The sequence below is a fragment of the Alligator sinensis genome, unplaced genomic scaffold, assembly GCF_000455745.1.
Source record: "Alligator sinensis unplaced genomic scaffold, ASM45574v1 scaffold428_1, whole genome shotgun sequence".
NCBI classification, from domain to species: Eukaryota; Metazoa; Chordata; order Crocodylia; family Alligatoridae; genus Alligator; species Alligator sinensis.
Genome location: NW_005841919.1, coordinates 3,081,286 through 3,092,753, shown reverse-complemented (window position 1 = coordinate 3,092,753; position 11,468 = coordinate 3,081,286). Strand labels below are relative to the sequence as shown.

General features: G+C 42.4%; 1 protein-coding gene across 13 annotated transcripts in view; it reads right to left on the bottom strand.

Annotated features, from left to right (window-relative positions):
• PLEKHG4B (pleckstrin homology and RhoGEF domain containing G4B) overlaps positions 1-11,468 on the bottom strand; it is a 234,881-nt gene that overhangs the window by 133,556 nt on the left and 89,857 nt on the right. Inside the window, exon 1 of one of the 13 annotated variants that reach the window (XM_025198273.1) lies at positions 6,578-6,998. The exons of the other annotated variants lie outside the window; for them this stretch is intronic. Within the exon in view, the coding sequence (XP_025054058.1) occupies positions 6,578-6,634 (57 nt within the window). The 5' untranslated portion in view covers positions 6,635-6,998. Of the gene's footprint in view, positions 1-6,577; positions 6,999-11,468 lie in introns of those variants that run through there. 13 annotated transcript variants of the gene reach the window in all.

Below are 11,468 nucleotides of genomic sequence, written 5' to 3'. Positions count from 1 at the left end.
GAGGAGCGCTGGGCCCTCGAGGGGGCGCTGTGCCGAGTCGAGGCGGGACGCCTGGTCCTCGTGCTGTGAGACCACCGGCTGCTCAAGCTACAGAGACGCATCAAGCGGGCCGAGGCCTTGGACTTTGGTTCATACGGGGCGACCCCTTAGGCCTCATGGGTGTCCCCCACTGGCAGAACTGTAAAAATGTCAATATAGTCTGAATGTTCGTTGTGGTTTTTTTTTGTGGGGGTGTGTGTGTGTGTGTTGTTTTGTTTAGTTTAGAGTGTATGGGCAGGCCTTGCAGGCCATGAGCCCAGGCCTTGTCCATGAGGCCCAGAGATTCGGGAGTACCTGTACATGCTCTTTACTGGCTCCGAGTGATCACCCTCCCGGGAATAAATGTCTCTTAAAAGTCTTACCAGAAAATTCAAGATTAAAAGATATTCAAGTGGGCTTCCAATAGCTTATTTATCAAGATACTATCCAACTTTATTCCTTACTTATTGCCTCTTATTTACACCTGTCATTCAGAAAAAAACATATGCTTTTCAAGGCTACTATCATAAGAGAACATAAAATGTTGTTCAATTCAGAGGATGAGAGATTGTTATGAATCTGTTCCTCCTGATTCTTTCAGTTTACAGGTAAGCCAAGTTTGAATACTGATTCTCTCTCATTTACTCCAGCTCTGATCATTCAATTGGGTTCAGCTGGAATTTGCCATGTTCTGGCTGGCATTAAACGCTGTGACCTGACAAAGAGAGGTGCTGTTTAACCACTAAAGAGATCCAACTAAATTTCAACAAGTGGTCCAAGACCCTCCCCTCTCCTTTTACCTGCTATTACACACAGTTCAGTTGAATCAGTATCTTTAATTAGTTTTATGGAAGGAATTCAAATGGACACAAGGAAGACAAATCGTAGACTTTTTTTTTAAATGCACTAACGAACTACAAGCTCAAAAGCACACACAGGAAGGAAAATACATAGTTTTACCCCAGATTATCACTCTTAGTTAGCCCAATAAGCCAACCATAAAAGGTAAATTGAAGCATGCCATTAAGGTCTGCTTATCTGGGCTAGTTTAGATGAAGCCAATTCCAAAGGTTAGGACCTCTCAGAAAGAATTAACTGTTATATTTTTTTTCTGAAAAATAATCACCCTTAAATGATGGAATTCGGGAACTTGAGTTTTCTTTCCAAAACACATGCAAGGGTGCACAGTATGAACAACCTGGAACCAAGTTGTCAAAGTGGTTCTACCCACATTAAATATTTTGAACAAACAATGATGGATGCTCACTTTTTTTTCCTTGCAATTTCCAAATCTAATCTGAGTCTGAGTCTGCCAAATAAGAGCAGATTTTGCACTGTGAACATGTCTCCTTCAGGAACTAGACTGAGACTATCATAACTTCATTTTGCATAGGAAAAATTGATGATCGGATAGTAGCAGGTGAGACTCCAAGAAGCAAATCAGAAAGACCCCAAATCCCTTTCCAATTCCCCAGACTAGCTCTTGCTGCAACAGGCTTTAACTCTCAATGTAGGGATTAAGAACTGAAGGGAAACAGATGAATAACACCACTCTGTAAATCAGGTCAGTAAAAATTCTTATGAAATATCCATGTAACTCCAACTTGTCGAAATGTTCTATGGTAGCTTTGTTTTTATCTAAGCTATCATGAAAAATACGGAAAGCCCACCGGAAAAAAAAAAGTTGGCAACAAGTTGAATCAGCCCATTTTGGCTGAAATGCCTTGAAATGATGTATCAACGCATTGTCTCTGATTACGTTCAATTGTATAGAAGACCCCAGAAATCTTTTTTTTTTTCGGTTTTCTGGGGGAGGGAGGAGGAGGGACATGACTACCTGTTGAGCGAGTGTGTCCAAAGGAGACTCTTTTCTGCATCTTCCTCCTCCTCCTCCTCTAGTCCACAGCCCAGCTGAACTACCCAGTATTAAAGGGCCAGCAAAGTCAGCAATCCCCTTTGCATAGTCTATCTCTGTACTACTATATTGTCTCCATGGAGGACTTTGGGGCCAGGTGTGGTCAGAGGATCCAAGGCAGTCCCTTACATTACAATTAAGAAGGACAAAGAGAACACCACAGGGGGCCCTGGCCCTATGCCTCGCCTCTTTGCAGATCTTGTGGTCACTGCTAAATTTCTTTATTTTAGGATTAACATAAGTTAAAGAGACCATACAGGGCTCTTCCTCTCTCCCCAGAATTTGATTAGTCTGAAATTGGGCCAGAGTAAACTTTAAAAGTGTTGTCTTGTGTGGCTTCAAAAAAAAAAAAAAAAAGTTTGGGGGGGGGGAGAATAGTGTATATATGCAAATACACAAAAAAGGAAATGTATTGCTACAGTTTTTCCAGTCCATTACTGAAAATACTTAAAAACAATTCATGAGTATGAACTACAAGTGTAGTCTGATACATGTATGGCTAGTTTTACTTGCAACTAATACTACCACATATCTGAACAGCTTAAAGGATTTTAATGGCAATTTTCTTTCTAATGCCCTCAGCCAGCCAATGCTAAATGAAAATTCCTTCTTTTGCAAAGCCAGCACTACATCAACGGCTTTAACATTTAATGCAGTTCAGTAAAGAAGCAACATAGAGGTTAAAAAGTCAGACTCTCTTTCGCCAAGGCAGTTTGTTTCCTGGAGGGATAATAATGGTCTCTGTAAGATTAAATGTTTTGAAATCCTTTATAATTCAAAAATTATTCCATGAGGAAAAAAGTATATCCTATTGAGAATTTTCCATGCAAATGCACAAAGTGCTTTTTATCTGGACAGTTCAAACTCAGGATGGTTGAAGCTTGAGTAAAACTTACCATGTCTGCCACACTTTACAGATGTGAACTCATTAAGCCTCACAATGCTCCTGGCAGGACTTACATGCCGTGTAAAGAGAAGGGAATTGAGGCCCACAAAGTGATTTGCCAAGGGTCACAGATCCCACGTAATTTAGGTCATGATGCCCTAAAACATGTGTTTGCACCCATTTGGGTGACCACTGAAAACTGAGAAATCTGTGGATGATACGCAGCAGTTGTGGTGTAAAACCTAAGTGGCCAGATTACAGCCATTCCTGGGTAGGCAGGTACTGGGGATGGAAAAGATGGTTTAAAGCAGGGGTGGGCAAAGTCTGGCCCACAAGCCAAATCCGGCCAGTAGCGGACTCCATTTCCCAGCAGCCCCTGCCCACATGGCTGGGGCTGGTTTCCATGGAAACCCCAGCCACAGCTGCACTGTGATAGCGCAAAGCTGGGGTTGCCATGAGACTGGCCCCAAGCATGCTCTCAGGGCGTGTGGCAGGACAAGGCAGGGGGTTGCTCCAGAGCTGCTGGGATCTTGCAGCAGGGGCAGCCAGGGCCAGGGCTGAGCCGCAATCTGCAGCCTGCACGCCCCATGCAGGGCTGTGCAGGCAGTGGATCACGGCTCTGCCCCGGCTCAGGACTGCGCTGTCACTGCTGCTAGAAGCCAGGGTAGTGCTGCAATCTGCAGCCTGCATGATCCGGGTAGGGGCATGCAGGCAGTGGATCGCAGCTCTTCCCTGACCACAGACCTAAGGGCCAGGGCTGAGCCGCAATCTGCAGCCTGCACGCCCCATGCAGGGCTGTGCAGGCAGTGGATCACGGCTCTGCCCCGGCTCAGGACTGCGCTGTCACTGCTGCTAGAAGCCAGGGTAGTGCTGCAATCTGCAGCCTGCATGATCCGGGTAGGGGCATGCAGGCAGTGGATCGCAGCTCTTCCCTGACCACAGACCTAACTGCCCCTGCCACAAGATCCCAGCAGCTCTGGAGCACCACCTGCCCTGCCGTGCCACATGCCCTGCCAGTGTGGTTTCCATGGAGACTGGCCCTTGCCATACAGGCAAGGGCTGCTGGGAAATGGGAGTCAGGCTGGGATCCACTAGTGGGATCCACTATTTTGCCCACCCTTGGTTTAAAGAGTGCTCCTCTCCTGTGGCAGAACTACTCACCACCACACTCTTTTCCTTCCCTGGATAGAGGCAGGCTTCTTGGAAGAGATGCCAACAATTTACAAAGCAGACAGGGAGGGGCCTGCTGCTGACTAAGCGCCTACATCCTTCCACATTAGCCAGCCAATCCAGCCCGGTGCAGGGAAACTAATGTTGTGGCTGCTCCAAGAGTCAAATGTGGTGCTCTTTACACTGGAATAAAATCTGGAGCAATTCCATCTACCTCTGTGTCATTCCTGATTTACATTACTGAAACAGAGAGATGTTTCCTTGTGCTCCTTGGTGAGCTGAGCCCCTCACACACACTTTTCCAGCAGCAGCTACTGGTAAAGCACATTTCAGCACTGCCCCCCCTCCCGGGGGCTGTGGCAGACAGCCTAAATTTATCCCAAGGATTTAATCACAATGCTGTCATTTTTGCTGGCAATAAAGTTATTTGTGAACCTTTAAAACGGACACAGCAGCTTGATCTTGAGATCATACTTTCCAAAGGAAAAGTCCCCTGAGCCAAAAGACATACAAACAGTTCAATTTCTGTTTTGTTTTAGAAACAATACATCTTGGGTATATTAAAAGTTCTTTAAAAACTATGTTCAGCCCTTTAAAAAAATATTCAGGGTACACATTTTGAACATTTAATTGAGCTTTTTATCGCACCGTATGCATAAGTATGTGAAACATCTCAAGAGATCCTGTCTATTTAAAAGAATTGTCTTGCTAACAGTAGCTGTCTCAAGAAACAGAAATACATAAAAGTTAAGTATTTAAGAGGCAAAATGAGATGTATGTAGCGTTGCTGTCCTTTGCCTGACCTATTTAGTCTTACTGTTAAGGGGTATCAAAGGTTAATTTTACTTACTGGTAGAGAGGAAGCTAAAAAGAAACTACGTAACAAAACCTTATCACACTTACAAACATCAACTCAGAACAAAACATGATATCAAGAGTGCTGCAGCGCACTTGGTAACAGGAACAAAGTTTTGCCCACAGACTGATGAAAATGCAAAGTCAAATGAGATGTTAATAACTTTGGCTTGGATTGCCTGGCATTCTTGAAGCTTAACAAGAAATGAAGCAATCAGTGGGTACTTTGGGAGAAAAAATGAATATTAACTGTTGTGTCACGCACAGAAGATGCAGAAACAATTTTGAACAAGGCACTTACAGACTAAAACCACTGGACCGTAAATCTCTACTCCTAGAGCATTTCTTAACATGGGTGACAACAAAGACAGACATGTCAAGCTGACTAAATGTTATCTTCTCCATTGTGTACCTGACTGAGGTCACAGCTGCTGATCTTTTCTGTGACCTTTTGGAAACATTCCACGTATGCTTTCAAATCCTGATTTATTGAACATTTGCTGGTGTTAAAAAAAATAAAAGAGTAAGCAATTCAAGTAACTTGAAGACTTTTTTTTTAAATAGTGCTAAATTCTGTGAATAGGTTTGCTGGGCTAAATGGTTAGCTTTATAGCTTAAAAAGTAATATCCAGGTATAAATAAACATTGAAATAATTGCACTGAAATGTAATCTTACTATACATAGTGTAAACTGATCTTGAAATGCTTCAGTACTAAATATATAAACCTATAATAGAATATGCTCACAGATGCAAATATGCTAACCTTCATTTTAAAGTTCCTTTTTATAACATAATTTTTGTACCAGAAAGCAGTGGCTCTTTTCAAAATATCTATTTGAGATATTAGCTTGTTTGGCACAATTGCTTTATAATTTTCAAACTCATACACTTATTGTTCCCCTATGTGCAACTGCAAATGTTTTAATACTCTTTTATTCTGAATTAGATCTATCCAAAACTACCACCAATAATGATTTAAATGATCCTTCAGTAAGACAGTATTACCAGAAAGTTCCTCAGAAATTGAATCTCTCAGTAACAAAAAAAGTTGAAATTTAAACACATTTTACAACGGATATAAACAACAACACAGCTTCTGTTACTTTTATCTAACATTGAAAAGACTGTTCTGTTTTACAGAGCCATGCCCCCTGCCCATGCCCATAGCCCAACACACATTCCTACATGTAAGACGCTGCCTGTATTCTTAAGGCAACAAATTCCATTTATCCCACACCGCGAGCCTATTTCCCAGTTTGTTTTACCCAATTCTGAGCTAAGGATCAAACAATAATTGAGTTAGCATATGAGAAAGGCTGAAAATACAGCTTTATTTTTAACAGAGGAGAATACACCACACTGTACCACCCTGAGGGCACTATGCGTTATAAAGAAATGCAAAACTCTAAAACTCTTGGTTCAGAGATTATAGCTTTTATTAAACCAACTACAAAATTGCAAAAAAAATTATCTTTATGCATTTATAAGGCACTTATCCAGGTGCATAATCCTTCACACTCCAAAAATGATTTTGAAAGGTTTGTCTATGCCGAGCTGATGGAAGTAAAACTGAAGTTGTAAGAACCTAAGAAGCTGTCAAAGTGTTGTCTGGATATCTTAATTACTTTGGCAAAATAATAAACCTCTTGGTAGCATTAGTAAGCACTGCCTACAATCTTTTTCTAGCCATCTACCCTGTTGCTATTCTGTCTACTTCTGTGTCCGACCTACCTTTATGCTCAAATAATGATCACCTCTTGTCTTTGGAGCGGGAGCTCGGTGATACATGCTGACACTTCCTCTGTGCCGATTTCAATGCAAAAAATGATTCCATAAAATCCACTTTGTCAAGACAATACAAACTGTGCTGCAGTCCACGCCACCCCAATCACTTCACTTGACATTTTTTCCTAGCTTTCCGTCCCTTCTTTGCATGGGATTTTACACACAGCAAATGCTCTTGGGAAACATTCTTCCCTCCCAGTTACCTACTTGTCAGACCGTGAGAACGGAGAGCGCCTCTCGCAAACAGTGCACTGCAAACTCCCTCTGCTTTATTATGCATGCTGATGTAACTTCCTCCACCAGCCCAGGAGAGAGAGCGTCCCTCCAAAAAGCACAAGACAATAAGCTGCTCTCAGTACCCTGCAGAGAGCTAAAGCATCCTCCTCCTTCCCTTTTCATATTTAAAATAAAAACACTCAGCTTCAAGCTGAAATTGCAAATCATCTCCCATATGAAAGGGCAACTTCTCCACCAGCCAACCCCAAAAGCACTTAGCAGCCAATTTGTAAATTAACTTATTCAGGCAGAAGGAATCAGAACTCCTGGCTGAGGTGATATTTTTTATTAGACCAACTAGATATTTGCAAAAACAATTCTTTATTTGCAAGCTTTCAGGCACAGGCACCCTTCTTCAGGCATACGAGAGAGCAAAGATTGAAAAAGTTCTCCTAGGTGTTGCCAGCTCTCATGATTTTTGCCATTGTTCCTCAAGTTGATGCTTCAGGAATGTGAAAAACTTAGCTCTTTCTTTTTATATATAGATTTCTATTTAGATTTCTATATTTCTATTATATATTTCTATTTTATGTATACGTATATGTGTGTATGTATGTATGTATATATAAAAGAGCTAAGTTTTTCACATTCCCGAAGCATCGACTTGAAGAACAACGCCAAAAATCATGACAGTTGGCAATACTGAGAAATGAAAATTCATATTTCATACGACAGCTGAAAGGGTAGTAAAATCTGCTTGGAACAGTTCATTTTATGCAGAATAGGGTCAGAGAAAAGTTGAAACAGTCATTTTACCTCAAAGTTATCTGGTGGCAAGTAGGATGTAAAATTATATTTCCTTCTGGTTATGATGTTTCAGATTTCACAGACAAGTAGAAAGATGGAATACTCTTTTGGGCAGGAACCAGATTTTATTGCGAAGAGATTAGCAGTAGAAGGTGATGCCATCCTCCTGCGTCTGAGGAGGTCAGGCAACCAATAAGTAACATTTTTTTCCTACTTTTTGAAATTTGGGTTATTTTTCTTGTTGTGTTTCCTTTGCATTACAATGGCTTTGGGATGAAGGGTAGATCCTGATGCTTATGAAAAAAAAGTAAGCACACACCGGAATGAGGTGGAGTCTTTCACCTGCAGTGGTTCTAACCTTTAGGAAATACAAACTGTCTAGGGATTAAACATTTGCTAGGGTGCTCAAAGTTTTTACTAGCTGAGTGTGTCAGAATACCATTAAACAGGTAATCTTTAGAACCACGCACCAACTTTATGCAATACTGTATTTACACAAACTGTTAAATATCAGGGAAGAGATCAGGGTCTTTGGGTAGATGTGAAATCTTTTATTAGACAAACTAAATAGCTGGAAAAAGTGTTCTTTGCAAGCTTTCAGGCACAAACTGAAGAAGGGTGTTTGTACCCGCAAGCTTGCAAAGAACACTTTTCTCAACTATTTAGTTGGTCTAATAAAAGATATCACATCTACCCAAAGAACCTTGTCTGCCTATATCCTTAGACCAACACTGCTGCAACCAACAACCCGAAGGGAAGACACCACTCGTTTTTGCTCTCTCTAATAAGCAGCGTAATCAACAACCCTTACCCTAGCACAAATAGATGTGAACACTAGTATCTCCAGTTGCCCCTCTATAATCTCTTGTCAAGTTTCCCATTTAAGTTGTAAGTAGCTTGCTATTGTCAAAACAGCCATCATCCATGCAGCCAATATGATAATAGCTTTGAATGCAAAACAAAAGCCACTACATATTTATGCCACCCACTTCAGTTCCCGCAGAATTACCAGCTGCTTTCTGAGGTTGGGGAAGCAAAGATCCTTTCCTCTAGACTCCCGGCCAGTTTGTAACTGGGAACAGTTTCAGTCCATGCACGCTCCAAAGTGTAGGGATGGTTCCCAGATGTATGAACTACACCAAATGAAGCTAAGTCGGAGGTAGGACCCTAACCCCATCCTCCTCACAGAAAATTCAGGCATGTGTTCATGTGGAGGGGAAGCTGTTTGCCCTACTTGGAGGGAATAGCAGGAGCAGTCTACCAGCTGCATCCAGCACATTTCCTCCTGGATCTCACCCTGAAGGGGTGGGGGAAGAGGGTGAGACTATGCCTGCCCCCAACACTGGCTAATGTTTCACTGGTACATCTGCCTGTTGTGACTGCACACGGTGTGTCAACTTGCCTTGATAATGCACCTGTGCAAGTACCTGGGGAAGCAGTTTGACCACACTGTATAAATCAACTCTGGGCAAGGCTCCATGTGGAATACGTCATCATCTGAGATCAGATGTCAGGCAAATACATTTTACAAAACACACAACTGACAAGTATTAAAAAGGCATTGCTGTTACTGCTTTCCTTTCGTTGCTATGTAAGCCACCTGCCCTTTTCAAGTTACTGTAGTGTAATTTATATAAATGAGTTAGAGATGGCAAAGGAAAATGCTTTGCTAAGTGGGACTGAAAGTGTTTACACTGTAACAGCCATGAGCTGCTGACCTCCTGTGACTCCATATAGCATGTAAGGAATTTAGGGAAGACTGGAACAACCAACCCCAAATTCCTACAAAAAATCAATTTTACAGCATTTTACAAGTACCTCCTACAAAGATGGCAATAAATCTGCACTGGCTGACTTATGGTACAACAAAGAGAGGTGCAATACATATGAAAGAAGTAAAAGCAACTGTGGACCTTGACAGTGTAGAAAAGGAAATTAATCTTTGAAGGCCAGACAGTATTGTGTTTTATTGGGGAAGGGGGAAAAAAAAGGAGAAATTTTCTGATGCATAGAAAAGACTGTTCCAAGTGAAGAGAAATGTTAGGAAAGTTAGGAAATTCAGATATAATCTGTTTCAAGGAGAGACAGACCTGGTCCTCATGGAAAAGAATCATATTGATTAAATTAGAAAACAGTGATTAAACTGGTAAAATTCTATTGTAAGATCACTTAAAATTTGATACTGGGCGCCTCTACACATTCATTAATGCACCATAATTATGGTACATTAAGTTTAGTACCTGTAATTACAAATATTACCTTAATGCACCATAATCAGCGTTATTGAGCATTAGCACCAGAGCACATTTTTTTGGTGACACTAATGCACATTAGACTAATTCTACTATGCATCAGTACGGGTTTTGCTGCTATACTCAGACAGTACTAAATCTGTGGACTGTTAAGTAGTATTAAAGTTAGACCGTGGTGTAAGCAGTCGCATGTTAAAGCTTAATACTGTTTTTTCTTTTCTGCATAGCTCAGACTTGCCACTAGAAGGCTGGTGAGCAGGAGCATGGCTAGGAACCAGGATACCTGGGCTCTCTTTCTGCTCTTTTTGGGGAGAGGGGGAGTGATACTGGGAGAAGCCCATCCTGGAATGCTTGAGGACTGCAAATTGCTTGTTTCATCCCTGTGGAACAGACTGAAGTTACTGTAATATGAGCTGGGTAGCATGGCCCAGAATTAACCTGTGCCTGAAGTGGCATAACTCTGAGATGCTCAGAGACGACTTAGCTAGGGTTACCATATTTCCAGTTTCAAAAAAGAGGGCACCTGTCCGGAGAGCGGGGGGGTGGGGCCAGGGGTGGGGGTGTTTCGAACTGTTACTGTAAATAACAAGTGTTATTGCCTCAGAAATTTAATGAGAAACAAAAATAAATGTAAAGAAATTTTAAAATGTACATTTTTGCATGCTGTCAGTCCTCTCCTGTGCTTCTTCTGGTCATGCCCATGTATACTTCTCTGCAGAGTGTATCTTTCTTAGCAATTTCCAATTGCTCATCAAGTAGCCATGCAAACAGGGTTACCATATTTCCAGCTGCAAATTGTCTGATAAAAAACCTGAATTCACTGATTAAAAAAACCTGAACCTGCATTTTTCCATGATTAAATTGAAATGCCATATTGATAATTTAACACAAGGTTTTATTAATTTATTTACAATTTTAAAGCAATTTGGAAGCCTACCAGTGCCTCTATGGTTATAATAAAATAATTCTAAATACCAAAATTTTTTCCCTTTTTTTTTAAAAAAAACAGAAAATCAGAGCCCCTCTCCTGCCTACTTTGCTCAACAGGATGTGTGTGGGTCCAGCTGCTGCTGTGTCCCCACCCTGCTACTTTGTAGCACTGAGCAACCCTGACTGATATACCAGTGCCCTACCCTTGCCCGTTGCGGTACCCCTCAATCCCAATTCAAATTCCCCACTCCCCTTTGGGCTCTGCTGGTGCCCCTCAGTTGCCACCCACAGCCCCCTGCTCCCCTCCCCCTGACCCTGCCATGTCCCCTCAGTCTCAATTCCCCAGCTCTCCCCTCTGGGCTCTGCTGGTGCCCTTCCCCCCAGCTGCCCGTGTCATCCGGGCTGGACCAAGTGCGGAGGCTGCAGGAGCAGTTTTGGCTCCCGTGGGTGGTGGTGGAGCAAGTCCAACCACCATGTGGCCTGGAGGGTGGGGAAGAGGATGCCTATGCACCCTCCACCCTGGGCAGCATGTCCCAGGCAGCTTGGCTGCACAGCACCCTGCTGCCCCCTCATTCCAGCCCCCCTGCCCTGCCACTGCCACTGCCGCTGCAGCCCCAGCCCCCCCCCCCCCA